We start from the raw sequence: 23,141 nt of genomic DNA, 5'->3' as shown, positions 1-23,141 counted from the left end.
ATTTTTGATATGTCATTCATCATTTCTTCTTGGTGGTTTTTCATTTCCAACTGGTTGATTTTCAATATTTCTATGTCTTTACTCATGTTGCTCATGTCCTTACACATGCTGTTGAGCTTCCTCAAGATCATGGCTCTGAATTCTAGTTCTGTTAACTTGCTTAACTGCACCTCATTTATCTCATATTTGATAGAGGTCTCTTGTTCTTTCATTTGGCTTTTGTTTCTGTGTTTCACCATTTTGGCTATCACAGTGGGCTTTGAAGCCTGCCAAATTTTCCCTGTGGGTTTTGGTGTTCTGCTGTTTGTGGCTCTCTCTCCTGGGTTTGATTGAGGTAGGGAGGACACACATTAAACACCACTGTCAAGTCTTACTTTCCTGGTTAGAGTTGCTAGCCCAGGGAATGGTCCAGTTATCCTCTAGCTTTTTGCCTGGAGGCTATTAGTAGCAGTCACCTGAAGAACCTTGGTCTCTGAGTTGAATGAAAAACTCCCTTAGGTGTTCAGTGTAAGAGGATTTCCGGAGGGTAGGGCAGATGCTGGTTGTTAATGGGCCTCAGTTAGCATTTCAATGGCCACCGGGTAGGGTTGAATCTCCGTGGGAGGGGCCGCCACCTCTCCCCAGAGCCCTGGAAAAGAGCAAGATGACCAGAGTCCTACATGGCTGCAACTCAGCAAAAGCTCTGAGCACCCTCCAAATCCCGAGTGTCCCCACACAGTTCCAGTCCAGTCTGCCCTCCTTCTGCCAGAGCCCAAGGTGAGTGGCTGCTGCTATTTTAGCCTCTGTCCCGGCTCTGCACTGTGGAGACACTTGGGAGTTTAACCCGAGGGCGCCGCTTCCAGCCGAGGCCGCCACAGCTCCCAGCTGAGGCCATTGCCAACCGTGGGCTCCCAGCCCCCTCTCGTGTCTCCGCATGCCTACCAAGATTGAATCAGTGTCCCTGGTTATGTGGTCCTCCAAGCTGTTTTTCAGTTGCCTTTTCCTGACGATTTGTCTTTATTTTTGTTGTAATTGCAGTTTGGTCCTGGGAGATGGTCTGTGTAGCTTCCATTCACTCTGCCACCATTTTGCCAAGAGATAAAGACAAGAAACAGCTAAAGCAATTCATCACCACCAAACCAGTATTACAAGAAGTGGTAGAGGCTTCTTTAAGAAGAAGAAAAAGCCCTGGTCAGTGTTGCTCAGTGGTTAGAATGTTGGCCCGTGCACCAAAGGGTCATGGGTTCAATTCCCAGTCAATAGCATGTACCTGGGTTGCAGGTTCAATCTCTGGCCCTGATTGGGGTGTGTACGGGAGGCAACCAATTGATGTATCTCTTTCACATGAATGTTTATTTCTCCCACTTTCTCTCTTTCCCCTCCCTCCCACTCTTCTACTCTCTCTAAAAATATAAATGGAAAAATATCTTCAGATGAGGATTAACCAAAAAAAAAAAAAAAAAAGAAGAAGGAGGAGGAGGAGGAGAGGAAACAAAATAAAAGGTATAAATAACAAAATGGCAATAACTACATACTCATCCATAATTACTTTAAATACAAATGGAATAAATGTCCCAATCAAAAGACATAGAACACTGCAAGCCTCCCTCCTCAGCATACAGCTCCTTTGCTTTTATTCTTTCCAAGACTTCAGGTCTCCCGGTAATGGTATGGGTCTCAATTATTTCAAATGATCTTGAGATCAATGAAGCTAGCCACTTCAGGCAATGTTGGTTCATCACATCATAGCTCTAGGGAGCATGTTTCTGAATTCTTCTAAACAAGTGCATCTTTAAATACACCAAATGGTACCATCAGTATTTCCTGGGAGATGCAGAAAAGGCTCAGAAAACAATATTGGTATATCTATACTGCGTGCCTCAGGCCTGTTTTATGTCCCCAGCAGGTGGGACCTTGAGTAACACTAGCCAATTCTCGATACCCTAAGAACAGCACAAAATTCTCCTTCTATAAAACAAACATGGTTCGCCCTGGCCAGTTTGGCTCAGCGGTTAGAGCGTCGCCCTGCGGTCTGGAGAGACCCGGGTTCGGTTCCCGCTAAGGGCACGTACTTCGGTTGCAGTTTGTCCCCGGCCCTGGTTGGTCGTGCGGGTGGCAGCCGCTCGATGTGTCCCTTCACATCGATGTTTCTCTCTCTCTCCCTTCCTCTCTCTCCCTTCCACTCTATCTGTACAAAAAATGGAAAAATATCCTCGGGTGAGGATAAAAAAAAAAAAAACAAAAAACAAAAAACAAACATGGTTCTTACATAACAACAGACAAAATGTATGGATCTTGTTCAGACTAGACAGACAATGGGAGAAATTTTATTATGAACTGGTCATAATAGTTCAAAATACCAGATGATAGTCAGAAATAATGATGAATTTGGATAAGTGTGATAATGATATATATAAAGAAAGAAAATGTATATCAGTGATACCTCCTGAAGTATTTATGTGACATCTGGGATTTGGTTTAAAAACAACTAACAAAAAGTATTGAGGGGAACAGATGAAGACTAGCCCATTGATCTATGGAAGCTGCATAATGACAGTGTGTGGACTTATCATACTTTTCTCCCTGTGTGAATGTGAGAAAATTTCCATTATAAAGCTTTGTTGTCCTTATACTTCTAACATTGACTTTACCTATTAGGTTAAGTTCTCAGCATCATTTTAGGCAAATCTGCATTAGTTTTAACAATGAATTGGAGCTATGTAAAAGGTAGATTCTTTTCCAAATCATTGACCATGTTGCAGAAATATAATAATCATAGCTACCATTATTTAGTGTTTATTACATTCCAGATGCTGAGTTAATCATTTTGCATACATTAACTTATCCAGTCCTCACAATAAATCTGTGTTTCAGAGCATAAAAAGGAGCTCAGTTGCTGACTTTAAACAGATCTTCCAAGACCACAAAAATTATTCTAGTAAATAAATGAAAAATCCTCAAAAGTCTTTGAGGCAGTTTTCTATTAATTGCTCTAATGTTTACCTATAGTCTTAAAGATACACAGAAAAACATAATGATTATGATAATAATGGCCAACATTTACTGAGTGCTTACAATGTACTAGAGTCTCTGTTCTCAGCACTTTGCATGTAGATTCTCACAACAACCTATAAGATAGTATGGTGGATTAAGTGCGTTGATGGTGCCAATCAAATGTTTTCCTGTATCTATGCCCTTTGCAGCTCCTGCCATCAAGAGGTAGAATGCAGCCCTTGCTAGTCTGGTTCAGCAGTTAGAGCGTCAACCCATGGACTAAAGGGTTGTGGGTTCAATTCTGGTCAAGAGCATGTACCTGGGTTGCAGGTTTAATCCCTGGGCCTGGTTAGGGTCATAAGGGAGGCAACCAATCGATGTCTCTCTCACATCAGTCTCTCTCTCTCTCTCTGTCTTCCTTCCTCCTTCCCTCCCTTTCACTCTATCTAAATATCAATGGAAAATATCCTTAGGTAAGGATTAACAACAACAAAAAGATGCAGAATTCATTTCACATCCTTGAAATTGGGCTGACCTTGTGACTTGTTTTTGCCTATAGAACATGATCAGTAGATATGAGGACAGGCCAGTTCCAAGCCTAGATTTCAAGAGGCCATACTTTCTCACTTTTGAATCCTCACCTCTGCCATGAGACTAAGTTTGGGGTAACTAGCTAGAGAATGAGCTACCACATGGAGAAGACCCAATAGGCCCTAACCAATAGCCAACTACTGGAAGCAGAACCACCTAGCCAGTTGCCAGCTGACCACAGGTGCATGAGCAAGCCCAGCTGAGACCACTGCTCAGCTAAGCATAGCCTAAATAAATCAGTGGTTGTATTTTGAGCCAGTAAGTTGAGGAATGGGTTTATGATGCAACAATAGCTAACTGATATAAGCAGGTGCCACTGTTTACTCTAGAAGAAGAAACCATGACACAGAAAGTTTAAGTATCTTTCTCATAGTCACACAGTAAGTGGGGATCTGAGATGCCTTCCCAGAAGTCTGACTTGTGCACAGCTATTTAGAGTAGATTGTTTTCATTAAAGACAAAGCAAGGTGGGAGGTCATGGGCTTTGACACCCAGCAACCCAATCATGACCAAGGAAGATTCATTACAATCACCTGGCAAGACAGGTGTCCCCATCCTTCCCCTGTACTCCAAGTACATCTTCCCTAGAGCTCTGCCTCCTCTTCCCAGGAGGCAGAATCTCTCCTCTCTGGGTAGAACCTTCAAGAGACAAGGCAGACATTTGGGTCAATTATGTTGAATTCTGAAGGAGCCCAGTGGGGACCCTGAGAACCAGTGATGTGTTAACTAAATTCAGGAGGTCAGAATAACATAAAGTAGCATCCACATGTCAGCCTGAGACCCATAATAAAGTTTTATTTTATCCTGAAGACCATGGAACGCTAGTGATAAATTTTAAATAAGGAAATAACATGATAACACTCACACATTTAAAAAAAATTAGTCGGCTGCAACATAGAGAATGGGTTGGAAGTTAACCTTGGAGCTAAAGAGATCAATTCAGAGTTGGAACAGTCACCCGGTAAAAGATGGCAGTGGTCAGGACTGAGATAACACTCATGGGAATAGAGAGAAGCAGAGGGCTTAAGGGCTATTAGGAAATAGAATCAACAAGACCTGGTGATCGATTGTATGAGTGAAGGAAAGGGAAAAGGTAAGGACTGCCCAACCACAGGTCCGCAAAAACCTACTGACAGCAGAGAAATTCTATTCCACCCCACACAGTGTTCCTGAGTAACAACTGACCAGTTTCTGAAAAGGTTTGGGCTTTGTGTTCCCACAAGCGATTTCAGTTGGAGATCTCTGAATCACCCTATCTACAAAGAATAAAAGCAGGCTTAGAGAGAGAAAAATGCCATAAATTTAAAAGCCACTTGTCTTGACAGCATTAAAAATAATCTGTCACCAGCTCCTAACTTTGTTACAAAGGCCATTGTTTGAGTGAACAAAGAGGGTAAGGAGTCTGGAAAGGACTGTTTATCCAGAGAAGCTGATAAGAGCTCAGGCTGGAGGACACTTGCATGTGAATGAGGAAAGGAGCAAACGGGGTAGAGTATGCTCCTGTCTTCCGGTCGTCAAGCACATTCTGTCTGCTGCAAAATATTCAGAGGCTCAAAACTAGGAATGAAAAGAATCAATTCCCAGCAGCTGCTCTTGGTATATCCAGAATATTCTGAAAATGATTGAGCTTTTCAGTAAAAACCATTTCCCATCTAATGAATCAGATATTTAACTCCAAGAACAATAAATGGGTGGTTACTGGGGACTGAGGAGTCTCTATGACTTCATCAGACTCCTCATCCCAAAGCACCTTGCTCCCTGTTGCTTCCCATGCTGCCCGACACTGGGTTCCAACACTCACTCACTACATGCAGATGCAGGTCCCTCCATTTTTAAGAAAAGTCCTTAGAAAATGAAATGTTCAAGAATAGAATCTAAGCATACAAAAGCCTACAAGATTTTCTTCAGAATTGTGTCTGGTTCCTATTGCTGCCACTCTGCTAAACTCAGGATGAGTGCCCTTGCATAGATGATTTTCCTGTTGGATTTTCCTGTTGAGCTTTAGTTTTATCAGCTAGCTAGTTGTTTCAGGTTGTGAGTGTTCTTCTCTGTTTGACCTGACCCTCAACTTATGGGCACTGGATAGGCGTAAGGACAGGATTCAGGTAATTCTGTTGGAGGGTTGTAGTCGATCCCAGCAACCAAGAGTGCTAGCCAGCCAAGCCAGGGCCAAGTGGGAGAAACCAGGAAAGGTAGATTGCTTAGCTCCCTAAGAACACATCTTAAAGGCTCCCACTGAATGGTACCTAACCTGTGATAGATTGCACTATACACTAAAACACTGTTTTGAAGTATCTCCCCATCTCCATAAAAATGACATTTTATGGCTCATCTTGGTAATTTTTCACCCATTTGGACTCTGCTTGACTGAGCAAGTTGACATTATTAAATAGTATTAAGTCTTCTGAATGCCCTCAGCTTGCAAGAAAACCTCCAACTGCTGTTTTATAGATTAATCCAAGTTAAATATTTGTAACACAAACATGAGTGTGCCTTTTGTCTTCCAGTCATCTGGAATCACAGAAATCAGTTTGATTTCATACAAAAGACAACCCTACACCCTGGGGTTATTACATTGATTTAAATAAAGTATGGTATTTCATGATGCCCTGCATGACATATTTACCAAATGTCGGGAGGGGGAAGAAAAACTACAAAGGGCCAGAGACCCATTAGCAACCATTTGCTATTTATCAGATTTTTGTGGCAACAGGGAATAAATTATTCAGCCTCCATGTGCACATCCATCCCCTTCCGCCCTTCTCTACAGATTCGATGTGTAGTCACCGGCTGGAGAGAGAAAATACTTCTATCATTGTTCTGCATTATTTGGAATTTCTGATGCTCGTTTGGATTAGACTCAACAACTTCCTAAATCTGGAAAACAGGTATCAAACTATTTTTAAACTCAATTTTTGGAGGCCAGGTTGACTTTTGGCAATGTGATCTAATAGAAAGAGCTTGAGATCTGCTGTCATTAAGCCTGTGTTGAAGTCCCAGCTTGGCTCTTACTAGCTGGCTAACCCCGGCAGATCCTTGGTGTTCCAGTTTTCAGAGCTGTAGAATAAAGAATAATCCCACCTCAAAGGAGGATCACAGTCACATTACGTGGAAAGAGATGGGCAGAGCTCCACAGGTGTGAGGTATTGCCTTTGGCTTACCTTCTGGAGCTTGCTCAAGACTCCGAAATCTAGCAAGCATGAGAAATGGATTAGCAGTGAGGACATTACAATCCCAAACTCATGTCTGCAACAATGATCCGTTTTCCCATCAGCAAAATGGGTACTCTTTTTCCTCACGCATGTCTACTCACTTATACCCACTACTAGGGAACAGAGCATTCATTATAGTGAGAATCATGTGGCTTACCTCACCTCACCACAGTGATTCCTCAACTTGCTGCGTGTTGCAGTCACCTGAGAAGCTTTTAACCCTCCAATATCCAGTTGTATCCAATGCCAATTAAATCAGAATGTCTGGCGGTGGAGTCCAGGCATCAGTATTTTTCAAAGACCCTGAAGTGACTCTGCCATATAGCAAAGTTTAGGAACCTCTGTCCAACTACCTTCTTTATGCACCTGAGAGTACTTTCAACTTTTTGGTTCTAAAATAGTTTCAACTTTGAAGTGGGAATCGAACCCCAGGACAACAAATCTTGAACCTCTAAACCTCCCTCCAGTGAGCCCAGCAGCCACCCAACCCACATTTTACATCCCTCTGGGAAGTGTGAAGCATGAGTAAGCAGAGGGCATCCAGGGGTAGGGAAGTGAGCCTAGGGTCAGGAGAGCACAGAGCATCACTTTCCAAACTGGATGATCAGCAGGGTAACAAAAAGAGATTTCACGATCAAATAAAGTTAGTCTATTCTGGGTTCACCAAAGCTAAACAGCTTTCTTTCTTGCAGGACTTCTCAGACCCTTTAAGTTGGAGTATGATTATGAATCTGCCAGAGAGGGTTGCAGCAGCATTTCCTCCCATTTCCGCCCAGGGAAACCTTCATTTTCTCAGAGCATTTCAAGGACTAGTGCTTCAAGGAATGTACTTTAAGAAACCTAGAGCAATGTTGGGAGTAGGGGGCAGGAGTTCTCCACTGGGAGAAATTTAGCAATGTCTGGAGACATGTTTGGTTGTCATAGCTGTGGGTTGGTTGGTGGTTACTGGCATCTAGTGAGCAAAGAAAAAAGATGTTGATAAACATCCTGCAATGCACAGGAGAGCCCCCACAACAAGGAGTTATCCAACCCAAAAGGCAATAGCAGCACAGTTGAAAAGCCCTTGTCTCCCATGCCATAACCTTGAAAAATGAAGATAATGAGAAAGCAAGAAAGATAGGAGAAAGCAGAGAGGAGGAGGAGAAAAAAGGGGAGAAAAGGAAAGAGGAAAACAGAAGGAACAGACTGGAAATAAAGAGAATAAAAAGCCAGATTCATAGTTGCCGAAACTTGGAAGCAACTTGGATGTCAGTAGGCCAGTGGATAAATAAGCTGTGGTACATCCAGACAATAGAATATTATTCAGGGCTAAAGAGAATGAGCTATCAAGCCATAAAACGATATGGAAGGAAAAACTTCCAGTCCAGATTGCGGGTAGGTAAATGCAGTCTCGCCTTCTCCCACCACCACATCAAAATTACAACTAAACTACAGAACAACCATCCTTCAGAACTGCCCGAAACTGAGCTGAATGGAAGGCCTACAGCCACATCCAGACTGGTAGGAGGGGCGGAGGGGCTGGTCCCTCACCCACGTGTGGCGGATAAAAATGAGGAGGACACCTCGGCTGGGTGTGAGGAGTGAGGGGTCCTCATCCCGCACCAGGCACCCAGCTCAGGGTTCCAGTGCCAGGAAGAGAAGTCCAATAACTTCTGGCTGGAAAACCAGAGGGAATTGAGGCCAAGGGAGGCTGAGGCTGTTGGAGTCCCTGACAGTTCTTTTCTTTTTTTTTAATCCTCACCCGAGGACATTTTTCCATTTTTTGTTCAGATAGAGCGGGAAGGAGAGAGAGGAAGAGAGAGAGAGAGAAACATCGATGTGAAGGGACACATCGAGTGGCTGCCACCTGCACGACCACCCAGGGCTGGGGACAAACTGCAACCGAAGTATATGCCCTTAGCGGGAACCGAACCCGGGTCTCTCTGGACCGCAGGCCGACGCTCTAACCGCTGAGCCAAACCGGCCAGGGCTCCCTGACAGTTCTTAAAGGGCCCGCGCATGGACTTACTCAGACTCACATTCTCCAGGCTCCAGCGCGGGGGAGGCAGCTTGAAAGGCACCAGAGGCATATGGGGAAGAACTGAGTTGTTTGGCATCAGGGCGAAAGCTGTAGGGCAGCTTTCTCCTGAACAGATGTGCTGGTGGAGGCCATTGGGCCTTTAGTGAGCCCTTCCTCGATGGGGCCAGCAGACAGCCATCATATCTGGGACTCCAGCAACATGGCTTACTCTGTTTACTCCACCCTGGTGATTCCCTGAGGCCCTGCCCCATCCAACTTTCGGGCCCACCCAAGCTATTTCCAGTGGCTTTACCAAAGGATTGGCCTGTCTTGGCTCCTGCTTCAGATTTTCCTAAATTCTCTCAAGCAAGCAGCATCTGGCCTCAGCAAGCCCTATACCTCTTATATGTGGCCCCAGGCCTGGCACTAGAGGCAGCTAGCCTTGATTCACAGCTTTGCTTTGCCTGGGCACCTCCACGCCCAGCACAAGAAGCAACCATCTGCAGATCACACTGTAGTTCATGACTGGTGGCCCTAGGTGGAACACAAGCAGTGGCTGACCTTGCCCTAGAGCCAGCACACACAGTGGACAGCTTCAGACCACATTGAAGTACCACCACCTAACTACAAGCAGCACATTCAAGGAGTGGTCTCAGTGGGTACCAGAGCCCTACTGAATGAAGTAAGTCTTGCTCTGTGTGGTAGTCCCCTGCACAGCTTATCATCCAAGGTAGTCAGTGGTTAGTGGACATAGCCAGTCCTTGCAGCTGATCAGCCTGAGTAAATCCCTCCCATTGGCATGCCAATAGCAAGACTCAATTACAACAGAAGGGTGTGCAGTCCACATGAGGGATGACCTTGAGGGCACATCTGGAATGATCAGGGAGGCTATGCCATTGGACCCTACAGGACACCTACTACAATTAGCCACCCTAGGAAGCCTAGGATACAAAGCAACTCTACCGAATACATAGAAACAAACACAGGGAGGCAGCCAAAATGAGGAGACAAACATATCCCAAATAAAAGAACAAAACTCCAGGAAAAGATCTAAACGAAATGGAAATAAGGAATCTAACAGATGCAGAGGTCAAAACAATGCTTATAAGGACGTTCAAGGAACTTAGTGAGAATGTCAAAGAACGTAGTGAAAACTTCAAAGAACTTAAGGAGAACTCCAAGGAACTTAGTGAAAACATTAACAACATAAAAAAGGATCAGTCTGAAATGAAGGATGCACTAACTGAAATAAAGAATAATTTACAGGGAAGGATAGTATCAATGGGGGGAAAAGGAGAAACATCTGTAACAAAAATAAAAAATAAATGATAATTTATAGGGACAATAGTAGAGTAGGTAAAGCCAAGAAGTAAACCATCAATTTAGAATATAAGGAAGCAAAAAAACCCCAATCAGAACAGCCAAAAAAAAAAAAAAAAAAAAAAAAAAAATGAGGATAGTGTAAGGAGCCCCTGGGACAACTTTAAGCATACCAACATTCACATCACAGGGGTGCCAAAGAGGCCCACACCAACACATCATCATCAAAATGCAAAAAGTTAAAGACAAAGAGAGAATCTTAAAAGCAGCAAGAGGAAAGCAGTTAGTTACCTACAGCAGAGCTTCCATAAGACTGTCAGCCAATTTCTCAAAAGAAATTTTGCAGGCCAGAAGGGAGTGGCAAGAAATATACAAAGTGATGAAAAGCAAGGACCTACAACCAAGATTACTCTATCCTGCAAAGCTATCATTTAGAATCAATACACATATAAAGAGTTTCTCAGACAAGAAAACGCTAGCGTTCATCACCACCAAACTAGTAATATATGCAATGTTGGAGGGTCTTCTTGAAGAAGAAGAGCAAAAATATGAACGATAAAATGGCAATAATACATATCTATCAATAATTGAATCTACAAACAACATGTACAAGCAGAACAGAAACAGACTCATAGATACAGAGAACATTTTGTTGGTTGTTAGATGAGAGGGGGTTGAGAGGATGGGTGAAATAGGTAAGGGATTAAGAAGTACAAATTGGTTGTTAGACTGACAAACCTCAGAGGGAAGAGGGAGGAGGGCGGGAAGAGAAAAACTCAAGAACTTCTTAGCATACATGCATAACCAATGGCCACAGTAGTGTGGGGAAGGCAGGAGGGGGACAGGAGTGGGAAGGAGTAGGTCAATGGGGGAAAAAAGAAAACATCTGTAATACTTTCAACAATAGAGATAAAATTTTTTTAAAAGATATGGGAGAATCTTAAATGCATACTACTAAGTGAAAGGTGCCAATTCTGAAAAGGCTACACACTGTATGATTCCAACTCTCTGACCTTCTGGCACAACTATGGAGACTAAAAAGATTAGTGGTTAGTAGGAAGGGATGAATAGGTGGGGTACATAGGATTTTTAGAGCAGTAAAAATACTCTGTGTGATACATAAGTAAATACATGTCACTTGACATTTGTCCAAACTCATAGAATATACAGCACCAGGAGTGAACCCTAATGTAAATTCTGGAATTGGGGTGATAATGATGTGCCAGTGCAAGCTCAGCAATTTTAACAAATGTACCCTCTGGTTGTGGCTGTTAATAATGGGAGAAGCTACCCATGTGTGGGACAGGAAGTATATGCATGTGTGGGGCAGAAAGAAATCTTTGTAACTTCTGCTCAATTTTGCAGTACACCTAAAACTGCTCTAAAATTTTTAAAAAGAAAGAAAAAGGCAGAGCAGCACCGTGTTAACTGGCCCCAGCCTCCTCGCTTTTATTACTTCTCTGGGTTTAGGAAGGCCAATCATTCTGCTCTTCAACAGGCACGAGCTGGTGGGTGAAGGCGACGACAGCAAAAGGAAGGCAGGAGACTCTCTGGTGGGATAGTCTGTGCCGCAAGCTCGGTGCCTCTGTGCGTGTCGGGGGCCTCAGACCCTGGGGGGCTTCTTGGGGTCCTTGTTCTTGGCGGGCATGAAGGCGTAGAGCTCCTCGATGAGCATCTCCATGCGGGCGGTGACCTCGGTCACCGTGTCGATGACCAGCTTCTGCTGCAGCTTCAGCTTGTTGTTCTCCCACAGGGCCTTGTTCTCCTCCTGGAAGAGCCGGTGCTCCTCGCGCAGCACGTGCAGCGCCCTGTTCTCCTCCTGCAGGAGCCGGTTTTCCTCGCGGAGGACCTGCAGGCTCTGGTTCTCCTCCCGCAGGGCCTGCAGCGCCTGGTTCATCTCTCTCAGCAGCTCCAGGGGCTGGCTGCCGTCCGCCAAGCCCGCGCCCGCCTTGCCCTCCTCCTCCCGGGCGGACCCCGCCAGGTTGCTGACCATCTCGCGCAGGGCGCGGAGCGTCTTGGAGTCTTCCTGCGGGCTGGACGGCCCCTTGGGCTCCTCGAACGCGGAGAGGCCGGTGCCCGGGTCCGTCAGCAGCCCGGGGCCGTGCGGCTCCTCATGGGGCGAGGGGGCCGGATTGCTGTCCTCCGCAGGGACCGTCTTTTCCTCTGCCGGGGCCCAGTAGGCCGTTCTCTGCTCCAGCAGCTGCTGCAGGGCTCGGTTCTCCTCCCGGAGGAGCTGGAGGGTGCTGTTCTCCTTGCTGCGGTGCACCTGCAAGGCCGTGTCCTTCTTCCCCACCTCCAGCGCCGCGCTGTCTTTGCGCAGCAGCGGCGACGGGGCCCTGCTGTCCTCGCGGCCCGGGGAGAGCTTTCGCTCCTCCCAGAAGACCTGCAGGATCTTGTTCTCCTTGCGGAGGGTCTTGTTCTCCTCCCGCAGGGCCCGGTTCTCCTCCCGCAAGCACCTGTTCTCGTCCTGCAGCAGGTACTCCCTGGCCAGCCGCTTGTGGTGCAGCTTGTGGTGGAAGGAGGCCGAGGGCGAGAAGTAGGGCGACTGCAGGCGGCAGTTCTCGTTCACCCACCGCCCGTCCTGGAACACAAACATCTCGTCGCTCAGCTGCACGCGGGGAGGGTTGTAGTCCAGCTCGAGGTCCGCCTGGGAGGTGGGGCGCTCCATGGGGTCCAGGGGCACAGAGGAGAAGCGATTCAGCGGGTAAGAGTGCTGGCTGACCACCCTGCGGCCCAGCCTGGGTTGGGCGGCCTGCCTGGCACAGCGCAGGCTGGGGTACAGGTTGTGGAGCCTCAGGAAGGGCTCGGCTGTGCCCCTCTGTGGGAGAGAACAGGGGAGCCCAGGGTTAGTAAAGGAGCTGACACACCCCAGGCTGGCTGACAAGAGGCCAGTACACCCCGCAATAAACCCAATTTGACAGTCTGGCCTCTTGAGGTCCTCACAAGGTAATGCAGTTGATGCTCATTACTCACTGCAGTTCTGTTCTACAAAACTGCTGAGAACACTGAATTCGCGAATGCTGCACCATGACTACCAGGGGAAACACAAGTTAGGTTCCTGCCAGCTTCTGGTCACACTTTCATCAACCATTCAATACCTAGCCCTTTTGTGTCTGTTGAAAGACACCTCATTTAATATGTATTGTTGGTACATTAACACTGACAGCAGCACTGCAACACACCTGTTTTCTCTGCCTTCTTGCACTTGCAAGACTAGACAGCACTTCCGCACTGTGCTCAAGGGCGTTTGCACAATGAAATCACCAACAAAAAGCACGAAAATGTGAAAAATCTGGTATTAAACAAACTGTGAAATTAACACTATTTGACAGTATAAGAGCTTAACAAGAAGGCTCCTCAACGGGGAACGTTTGCATCAGGTGACAAATGTTTCATCACTCTGTGCGTGTCTGTGAATGACCCCAGAAGTGACATGAGTACTAATTTGGGGGTTACAAACAAATTTTAGTGAAAAAAAATTAGACAAATTTACAAATACGAAATTCATCAGTACTAATTATGGTTCTGTCGCTGATGCGCATGTGAAACCAGAGAGCTCTCACCCCTTCTAAGACTCAGGATTTGCGTGAGTAACAAAAAAGTTGTCAGACTCCATGGTCTTAAATTAGGCACCTTCCAACGCTGAAAGTCAGTAAAATGTGCCTGTAAAATGGAAATAATAACACGTGCCCTACACAGCATTTTGTGAGGACTGAATGAGATAAGGAATGTAAAAGTGATTTTAAAACTGCCACGTGCCATTGAAATGTGAGGTATTGTTATTAGGAAAAGTAGGCATCACCAGTGGAAGAATTCTGAGATGTATTCAAACAGTGGTGAACAAGTAGAATGCATCCTGGAGAAGAGGCAGCAAGTGCAGCAATAAATGTAAATAAAAATAAGATTGTATTTACTTCTCAATACACCAGAAGTATTTCATCCAAGTGCACTGCAATGCTCTCCAAATATAAATTCCCTGTTTCTTAGGTCATTTTCACAATTTTAGATAGAGAAGGCAGTTTATATACTATATTTATAGTGTGTATTTGTATATCTCTACACATAAACTATGTGTGTGTGGAGAGAGAGAGAATTTGTACAGTGTATCAAGTTGGTTAGAATTCTTTAAGACCCAGAGAGCTAGATAAATAGAAGGCACAGTTCTATGCCATTAACTTTGCAATAAGCACGTTGTTAACTTTGTGAGAATGTACTTAATCTTCTGGATAGCGAAGGTGTGAGGGCATTCTGTAATCAGAACTTTATTTGCTTTAAATAAATCCAGCCTTCGTGCTTTTTATATTTCTCAACTGGAAAAGCAGTTGTTGTGGCTGAACCTATGATCAGAAGGAAGACCGTCGTGGTTAGCATATACCATGTCCTTGTAAATTTAAGGTCACTTGATCTAGATTTCTGGGAAGATTAGCCAAGGTCAGTAAGGAGTAAAGCTGGAGAAATCCTCTCCATCTTCAAACTAGAACCAATACAAGATTCCGTCTCAGCAGCATCTTACTCTATCTAGATGATATTATTGTGGAAAATGTGTTTTTGGTCAACAGTGTGTATCCCAATCTAGAGAGGGAAAAAGAAGAAGAAAACCAATATTGAGCCTCAGTTTTGTGCTAGGCCCTGTGCTGAGTGTTCTACCTACCGAATTACCTCACAACACTGAATTAATGATGATTATTATTCCCATTTTACAGATGGAGAAACTGAAACTCAGATAAGTTAAATAACCAGCATCAGTTCACTTTCTAAGTCACAAACCCAGTTCTGGCTCCCTGAACTTATATTGCCATGGATTTATCAAAGAATTTGCAGTCCTTTGGGGGTCAAGACATGTTTTTTTTTTTACCTTTTTATTATGGAAATTTCAAACATATATAAAAAGAGAAAGAGAATAATCTAATAATTATTATGGGGGTACATTATTTCATGTACCCGTCACCTAGCTTCAGCAATGATCAGGTCGAGGCCATGATTGTTCCCTACATCCCATCATCACCCAATTCCACAGCTCTCCCTCGCCACTGGGTGGTTGTTGGAGACTGTTTGCATGGCATCCATTTTGCAAACATCTGCTCTGCCATCTCCTACCCCAAGGCAGGATATCTCTGCATCTCTGCATACAATGTTTCTGCATTCCTTTAAGTAACCATTTACTCAGCCAGTTATGCTCTGTTTGTCTTTTGTTCCACCTGTGATATTTACATGATATTTACTTGAAATTGCTTGGGGTGGTCACCACAAACATTGCTTGGCAACAAATGTTCTTGTTTTTCTGCTTCTTGCCATATATATACTGTGGATCTCCCCAGAATAAAGGAGACTTGATCAGAGCCCTGTCTTGTCTCCATTTCTCCTGTCTCTTGTCCCTCCTCATCCTCACTCCCCCTCTAGAGTCCTCGTTGCTCGACCTGCGGGACGGGTCAGGTGGTTTTAAAGCAAAGTGTAGATACTGTCTCATTTTATCCATAAATACATCAATGTGTATCTTTTAAACAAAACCACAATACCATCATCATCCTTTTAAAATTTCACAATGATCTCTTAATATCAGCAAATATCAGAGAGAGAGTCTTCCTGGTCCAGTTGGACATCCAAAGAGAAATCTAGAATGCTTCGTACCTGTTCGGAGAATCCGTAACGGCCTTGCGACCATCCTGTTCAGCTGCCATTACTCTATATTCACATTCTGAACTGGGTACTCAATGAATTTCCAACTGTCACCTCAACAGAAATGCAGTAAATAAAAACAACATATAGTGCTGGGTCTCTAGCTATGGATAATTTAGGTATCTGGGTCCCTGTCTTTATGCATGCCATCAGGTCTTGGTCACATCCCCTCACCTTCTGACTTTGGTTTCTACTTCTATATAATGAAGGGTCAGTGGTATTACCTTCAAATGCCCTCTTAGTCTAACTTTCTCTGGTTTCACAGATCCATGTTTGTAAATGGTTAACACTATGCCCAGCAGACCTTTTTTACCAACCTAATTGATATCTTGTCCCCTCCTTTAAATGGTCAACACTTCCCAGCCAGACCCTGTTGCCTTCTCTGTTCCATGCCCACCACTCCTGATCCAGGAAATGTTGATGGACTAATAGGTGTCTTTACTTCCTTACTCAGGAAGCCAAATTCTCCCCTTACAACCGAGTCCTAATATCTTTCCTCCTATCCCCAGACAGGACCAAGAAAGAGATCAAATCCAGTGTTGACTCGTGGCCTAGTCTCTTAGAACACAAAAACATCTTCACTTTAGCCTCATTTGGAATAGATGAGCCTAAGTAAAGTGGTACCTTTTCTGCTCCTGAGAGACCATATTAAATAGACAGGCATATCAGATATGCCAAGAGTCCTGATTAAACTTTGGGAAGACATTATGCCAGAACAAATTCTTTCTTTCCCATGGTATTTTCCCCAGTTGCAATCAGACCAGCTGGACTTAGTCCTCAAATGAAAGCTCTTTCCTGGCCTTGTGAAAACTCCTCACTCTAATCTATTCCCACTCTTAGTGTTCTTGTACCATTTCTTCTTCTTCCACATTTATGTCAGTGAATCAACTAATATTAATTTAGCATCTGGTCTCAGACCCGGCCCTCAGGGAACTTCCAGTCAATTTTAAAAGTTAGTTATTAGCACCAATTATTTCTTGGTGCAAATGAGAGAGGTCAAAGTTCCACAGTCATTAATGCAGTCAGTAATGTATGGGGCCTGGGGGCTGGACGTCATGACGCCTAGAGAGTCCTGGCTCTGTATGCGTGCATAAGCTTTTAAATCACTTCATTTCCATGTGTAGAATGTGTGGGTGCTAACATGACTCAGAGCCTCCCCATATGCTTGTGCAGGTTGTACAATGACGAACTCTAGAAGGTGCTGTTTACAGCTGTTGTCACAGTGCACAACCTGTACAACCACCCACAGCAACCTTGCTAACATCTGCCCTATTTCAGTTTATTGTAGAGTTCAAAAATAGAAAAATAAAATGCAATATATTTTTTGTTTTGTTTATAGAGAGCTACAGATATGCAAGGATGTACTTTGGTTCAGAAGAGAAATTGCTTAGCATTTCCTTAGAGAAAGATTTACAGAACAAGGAAGAGAAAATAACACTTACAGAATGACTCTTATGTGACAATGCTAACTGATGTCCATATTCACGTGTAATGTCTTACCAGAAAGAGCCACCATGGTTCTACCTCAGATCACATAGCCAACAAGGGGGGAAGCCGGGGTTTAAAACCAGGATGTGTGACTCCAAACTGCACGCTCGTTCTAGCTCTTCACATGCCCAGATGCTTTACTTTGCATCTGTGGATGTCATTACTTCGTAGTGGTTCTCTTATGTTCTGTCCCATCTTCTCCCTAGATGAACAAGCTGCATTTCTCTGAGACAGTAACCTGTCCCTTATTATTATTTTGACATCCCTAGTCCTGGAAATTAGAGCAGCACATTTCATATACAGTGGAGGCATAATGAGTCCTTGCTAATGAACTAATCAAACAAAATGTACTGAAAGTTAAGGTGGAGATATTAGGTTGAAATATGTGAAAGTGTTAATATTGTACCATTTTCGCCCTGGCCGGTTTGGCTCAGTGGTTAGAGCATTGGCCTGTGGTCCAGAGAAACCCGGGTTCAGTTCCCGCTAAGGGCACGTACCTCGCCTCGGTTGCAGTTTGTCCCCGGCCCTGGTTGGGTTGTGTGAGAGGCAGCCACTCAATGTGTCCCTTTCACATCGATGTTTCTCCCTCTCTCTCTCTCTCCCGCTCTATCTGAACAAAAAATGGAAAAAAAAAAATGTCCTTGGGTGAGGATAAAATACATATATATATATGTATATGGTACCATTTTGGCCTACAAAAGTGGTGATTTTGTTTGTCTTCATATACTTAGCATATTTGATAAAGCTATGTCTTCATTTAATTCATGTATTTAAACTGCAGAGCTCTTGCATGATCTAAATGCTATAACAGTGGAGGGGGTCTCCTCATATGAATTTCACACAACTGTAGATTCACCTATGCAGCCCTTAACAGAAGCTCCCCGCTGCGTCCAAATGCCTCAGGCATGCTGGTTGTTTGTATCACCATCTTGAACCTATAATCTAATGAGTGCAGAGGCCTCAAATTCTCAGTAACTTTGGGTTCAAAAGTCCCATATCTTTGAGTGCTCTTCAGAAAGTCACTTTGCTGCTCTAAATGTCACCTCTAAAATAAACTTAAATGTAGCTGCTCTGCCTATTTCCTGAGATTGTTGTGAGAGGCCAAGAAAGTGGTAGGCAAGCTGTCATAAAGAGCAGATGGCCAATTCTACTGATAGGGCTTAAATACCGATTTCTGGCCTACAGCAAATGCTGAATGTATTTCTTGACAGAAGAGCGTTCCTAAAAGTGAGCATATGAGCTCAGCAAACACGTGGGGTACAAATCCCCGGCCTCCTTCGCCTGTGTTTGAAGCCAGTTCCTTCTCAGTAGGTCACCTTGACTAGTGGTCTTACTGGGTTGGTTTCATGAGCTAAACTAATCTGTCCTTGATGTTCTTGATCCCTAACAAATGATATTGGCCAACAAAAAGCCCCAGAACACCCCTGAAACTCCTCCTAAGCCGGGAAGCCGAGCCTGTGGCAGCGAGTCCGAGTCCCCAGAGCAGCGCGGCCCCTTTCCCAGGAAGAAAAGATGGTCTCCTCCTGGTCTGTGGGAAACGCTCTTGCATATGGACATATCCAGTAGGAGGGAGAGGAAAAGGTGGGGTTCTTCATGGAAGAATGGGATCTGAGGGTGGGTGTAACAGAGAAATACAATTGGCTACGAGGTTCATGATACCTTCCCATCAGGCCGTTGTCAGGAAGGTGACCAAGAGACTCTGCCCTCAGGAGAATGTGCTCCCAGATGTGACCTCAGATGGTTAATGCTGGGGATTCAGGAAGAGCCCTGGGCACAAATATATCCCTCAGAGATGCCTGACTCTCACCTGTGGATGGGCGTTCTTCCTTAGGTCAGGCCTGGCCCTCTCTCCGTCATCTCCTTCTTAAATACAGGTGGTCCTGGAAGGAAAATGCTGGGTGCCTTTGTCAGCTCACCAGCCTCCTGACAAGTGGAGAGCATGAAGGAAGAGAGGCCAGGGTGGGGGAGCAGAGGGAGTTGGGGTGAAGGGGAGGTGATAAGATCAAAGCCTCTTACTGATGCTATGGAGTTTCTAAGGAACAGGATGCTCTGGGTGTGGCCTTCCAGGGTGGAGTTCCTGGGACTGGTGGCCTCCCATCTGACATGCATGGGGACAGGACTGGACAGCGACTAGCCAGGTTTACCTAACACTGAAGTTCTCTCCACTCTTGGAGAAGTGTGGCTACCACAAACCAGAAGAGATGTCCAAAGCCTGGTAGATTCCAAGACTGTTGACCAAGCTTTTTAAACACCTACTTTGCCAACAGTAGTGAGGGTTACAGTCAAAGAACACTCAGCCATCTGAGGTGCTTGTTAGGCCTGTTCCCATGTTCCCTGGGCTGAGAGGCCCAGGACGCTAGAAGGAAGAGCAGATATGCTACTAATTTTCAGACAAGGTGACAGGGCTGAAGCTTATGATCATAGTTTTAAATTAGCTCGGCTCTCTATACCATAATAAAGTCAATGTTGATTTTAATAAATGCAAACAGGTAAGAGGACAATTCACAGGTGAATGTAACTGATTCTGATAGAATTATAACATTAACAGCAAAGATAAATATGTCATCATGTATGATGGTTTCAGCTTATTGTTTAACACAAAATCTCAAGAAATCTTCCTTCTAACAGTTCATTCAAATTGGCAGAGATACGGGTATTGGCAGCAGACTCACTAACTTCCAAAGAACAAGCCCAGACATATGGGAAAGAGAAAAGGCAACGGGGGGGGCACTTGAGGGTGCTTTGCGAGCTCATTTTGATCCATATAGATACTTCATTAATGGTCTACCAGTAAACAGCACCTTCGTGAAATTCACAGACAGTGATCAATTGGGGAAACAGAATGCCTGTGAGAACTGAATCGTTATGTACAAAAGGAACCAGGAGGCCAGCCAGCTTGGGCAGGAAATAACATTGATGGCTTGCAAGTTAATGTGCTGGAGGGAAAGAGATCAGAAAACACAAATAGTTAATGTGAGGAAGAAAAACTGGGAATCAATAAGCCTGAAAAGACCTAAGGGTGATAACAAATAGTCAATCACAGGCATTTGCAATGTAATTGAGAAGCCCAAACACGGACAAGACCGGGAGCTGGAAGGCCAGAGGCACTTTCTGGAGACACAGAGCTGCTGACACAATTCCTTTCCAAAACAAATGGACTCAGTTCCAGAATAAAGCAGCATGTGGCAGATACATGCAGGGAGCTCAGGGGCCAACAGTTAAGATGGTGAGGCCGGGAGAGGAAGCGATCTCTTCTAAAAGCAAGAGAAGAAGCAGAGGGCTGACATGACCTGGGCCAGCCAGGTGGCATATGCCCGGCTTGTGGTGTAGCGGAGAGAGTGGGCATTAGCCTGGGTTAAAGCCCCTAACCTCAGACCCTGCTATTACTAGTAGGGTTCCTGGGGTTCCCCGTTCCCATAGCTATGCAATCTCTGCCTCACATCTGATGGCCCACTGCCCGACACATGATCAAATCAGTGCTCAGTCAATGGTTCTCCCCCCCCTTGTTAACAGCATCAATCCTTTTCCCCAGCCATGCACCATTCATTGGAGGAGGTCCAGTGAGTTCATCGGTCCCTCTCACAGCCCTGGTGGTGACACACTTCAGATAACCTAAACTTAGAGATGCCCACATCCCTCCCCCAGTGCACCAGCCTAGAGTATCCCAGCAGGTGTCTGAAATCTGGTGCATGGCTTATGTCCCCATAGCAAGTGTACCCCTCAGGCCACATCTGCCCACGAGGGGCACACATGCCCAGGCAGCAGGTGCCCTCCCATCCCATGCCCTCCATGAGTGCCTAGACTCGAGCAGCAGCACCAAGTCCTGCAGCACAGGAAGTCGAGAGCCCCAGAACAAGCTTGACCTTTGAACCGCTCTCCAGTTCTGTTCCCTTTCGCTCCTCCTCTGTGCTGGTTGTTTCTGGGAGGCAGGTAGGGAGAGTTATGCCGGGTTGAAAACTTTCCAATCTCTCTAACACATGATCACTATTTCAAACCCTATTCTGGCCCCCATTCCCCAAACCTATTCTCAGGTCGGCACCCTCTGTCTGTCCATTAGCAAAACAAACATTGATTTATGTGGGCTGTGAGCGAACCAAAGGAGAAACACCCACCATCTACTCTAGAGCAGCGGTTCTCAACCTGTTGGTCACAACCCCTTTGGGGGTCGAACGACCCATTCACAGGGGTCGCCTAAGACCACCGGAAAACTCATATTTCCGATGGTCTTAGGAACCGAGACACCGCTCCTCTCTCCGTCTCCAGGCGGGTCCGCCCACACACAGATACGCCCACATACAACATGAGGAACTGTATTAAAGGGCATTAGGAAGGTTGAGAACCACTGATCCTGAGATTAGTGGCCAACAGAACTGCGTGTGTATTTCATGGGGCAGGAATCAGACCTCAAACAAGTTTCCCACAGTTGTAGAAACCCTGTGGGAAAGCCACCCTGTCTAATGAGCAGGAGGAAGTTAGCTTATGTTCTAAGCTTCATGAGCTAAAACACAGAAGTAGCTGTTCATTACAAAATTATAAGATAATGTGAAAAAAATAGCCAGAATGTTTTGGGTCCTATATTTTTGCCTCCTGCTAAACATACTTGCCTAGATTGTTACAACTACCTCCACCTATAGAAAGAATGCTGAAGGTTTTCTTTCTAATCTTGTTCTTCTGAAAACATGTAACGCTGGAGATCAATACTGTCCCTACACATCCCTGGACAGAGCTTTCAGACAGTTACCTCCGCACTGGACTCTTCCACTCTACATTTCAGCCCCTCTGGCTGCACCGCCATGGTTTTCCAGCAGGGCCTTAGGTGACTCCAGAGAAGTCAGGTTGCCCCCTTTGTGACATAGCAGCAGTAGACACAATCCAATCAGGAGAACCCACCAAGGAAACAGCTGCTTAGGAGAAGGAGAACTGAGAATCTCCAGCCTGTCAAGACTTCATCCTTTGATTGGCCTCTGTTCTGAATCCCTTGTTCCCACCCCTTGTTACACTCTGTCTTTGATGAACAACAGGCCTCAATTCTCTTGACCCTGTCACATGACCCTGTACCCCTTGGTGTATGTACTAGGTTTTCTTCTAATTGATTCAATTATGTGCATTTAATTGCAAGCCCCAGTTCTAATTCTCCTCCAGAAATCTAGAGTGGTGGTACAACCAGTACCAAAAAAACATAATTTTGAGAAGGTTGGCTTAATTCAGAGTGTCATGTGTTAGAGCTGAAGGTCTTACCACATCACCTAACCCACCCTCTTCATTCGAGACCCACAGTGGCTAAGTGCCCCTCCTCCCCACGCACACAGCTGGTTGGCAGTTGACACACAACTAAAATCAAGGTCCTTACTACTCTGCTCATTCTATAACATCTCGCTCGAGTTTTGGAAGGGGAGAGATATTCTGGCTAAAAATGATAGTTTACATCTTTCTGTGATTATCCATACCTGAGGCAGAACCACATTGACTGGAATTTCTAGGCTTTCAGATCTGGTGTCTCTTTTTCTTATAAAATGTGGCCTCGAGTGCTGTGGAAAAGAGACAGTGAGATGATTGCTTCTCATCTGTAAAACAAAGGACTTTCTACTCATTTATCTCCTCTTGCAAATTGTGTACATTATGAAAAACTGAGTTTGAAAAAATGTGAAGATGACATTTGATGAGAAGTTTTATCAACATCTGGACAGAAATTAAGATAGGCATCGTAGCTGGTGTCCAAGCCTTCTGAAAGGCTTCAGAGCAGAGCTACCTATACCTACTACCTGTTCTAAGATTATTATTTATATCTCAAGGAAAACCGTACCAATGTTAGGTGCCAGGTGTAGGTCCTGTGCAGAAGTTGGTCACCAAAACACTCAGAACATTCCAGAGGTGACATCACA

The 23,141-nt window shown here is 44.9% G+C and overlaps 1 protein-coding gene across 2 annotated transcripts; it reads right to left on the bottom strand.

Moving 5' to 3' along the window:
* Positions 1-11,698: 11,698 nt before the first annotated feature.
* Positions 11,699-23,137, bottom strand: CBY2 (chibby family member 2). Of its 2 annotated transcripts, XM_036250636.1 has the most exons (3): positions 23,063-23,137; positions 22,707-22,787; positions 11,699-12,913 (listed from the first exon to the last, which is right to left on the bottom strand). In XM_036250636.1, exons 1-3 carry the CDS (start codon positions 23,135-23,137, stop codon positions 11,699-11,701), a joined length of 1,371 nt encoding a protein of 456 aa, XP_036106529.1. The 2 variants fall into 2 exon arrangements, with proteins under 2 accessions (XP_036106529.1, XP_036106530.1); XM_036250637.1 differs by lacking the exon at positions 22,707-22,787.
* Positions 23,138-23,141: the final 4 nt, after the last annotated feature.

The sequence above is a fragment of the Molossus molossus genome, unplaced genomic scaffold (assembly GCF_014108415.1).
Source record: "Molossus molossus isolate mMolMol1 unplaced genomic scaffold, mMolMol1.p scaffold_m16_p_9, whole genome shotgun sequence".
NCBI lineage: Eukaryota > Metazoa > Chordata > Mammalia > Chiroptera > Molossidae > Molossus > Molossus molossus.
Note: the sequence above shows the minus strand (reverse complement) of the source record. Positions and strands in the feature narration are given on the sequence as shown.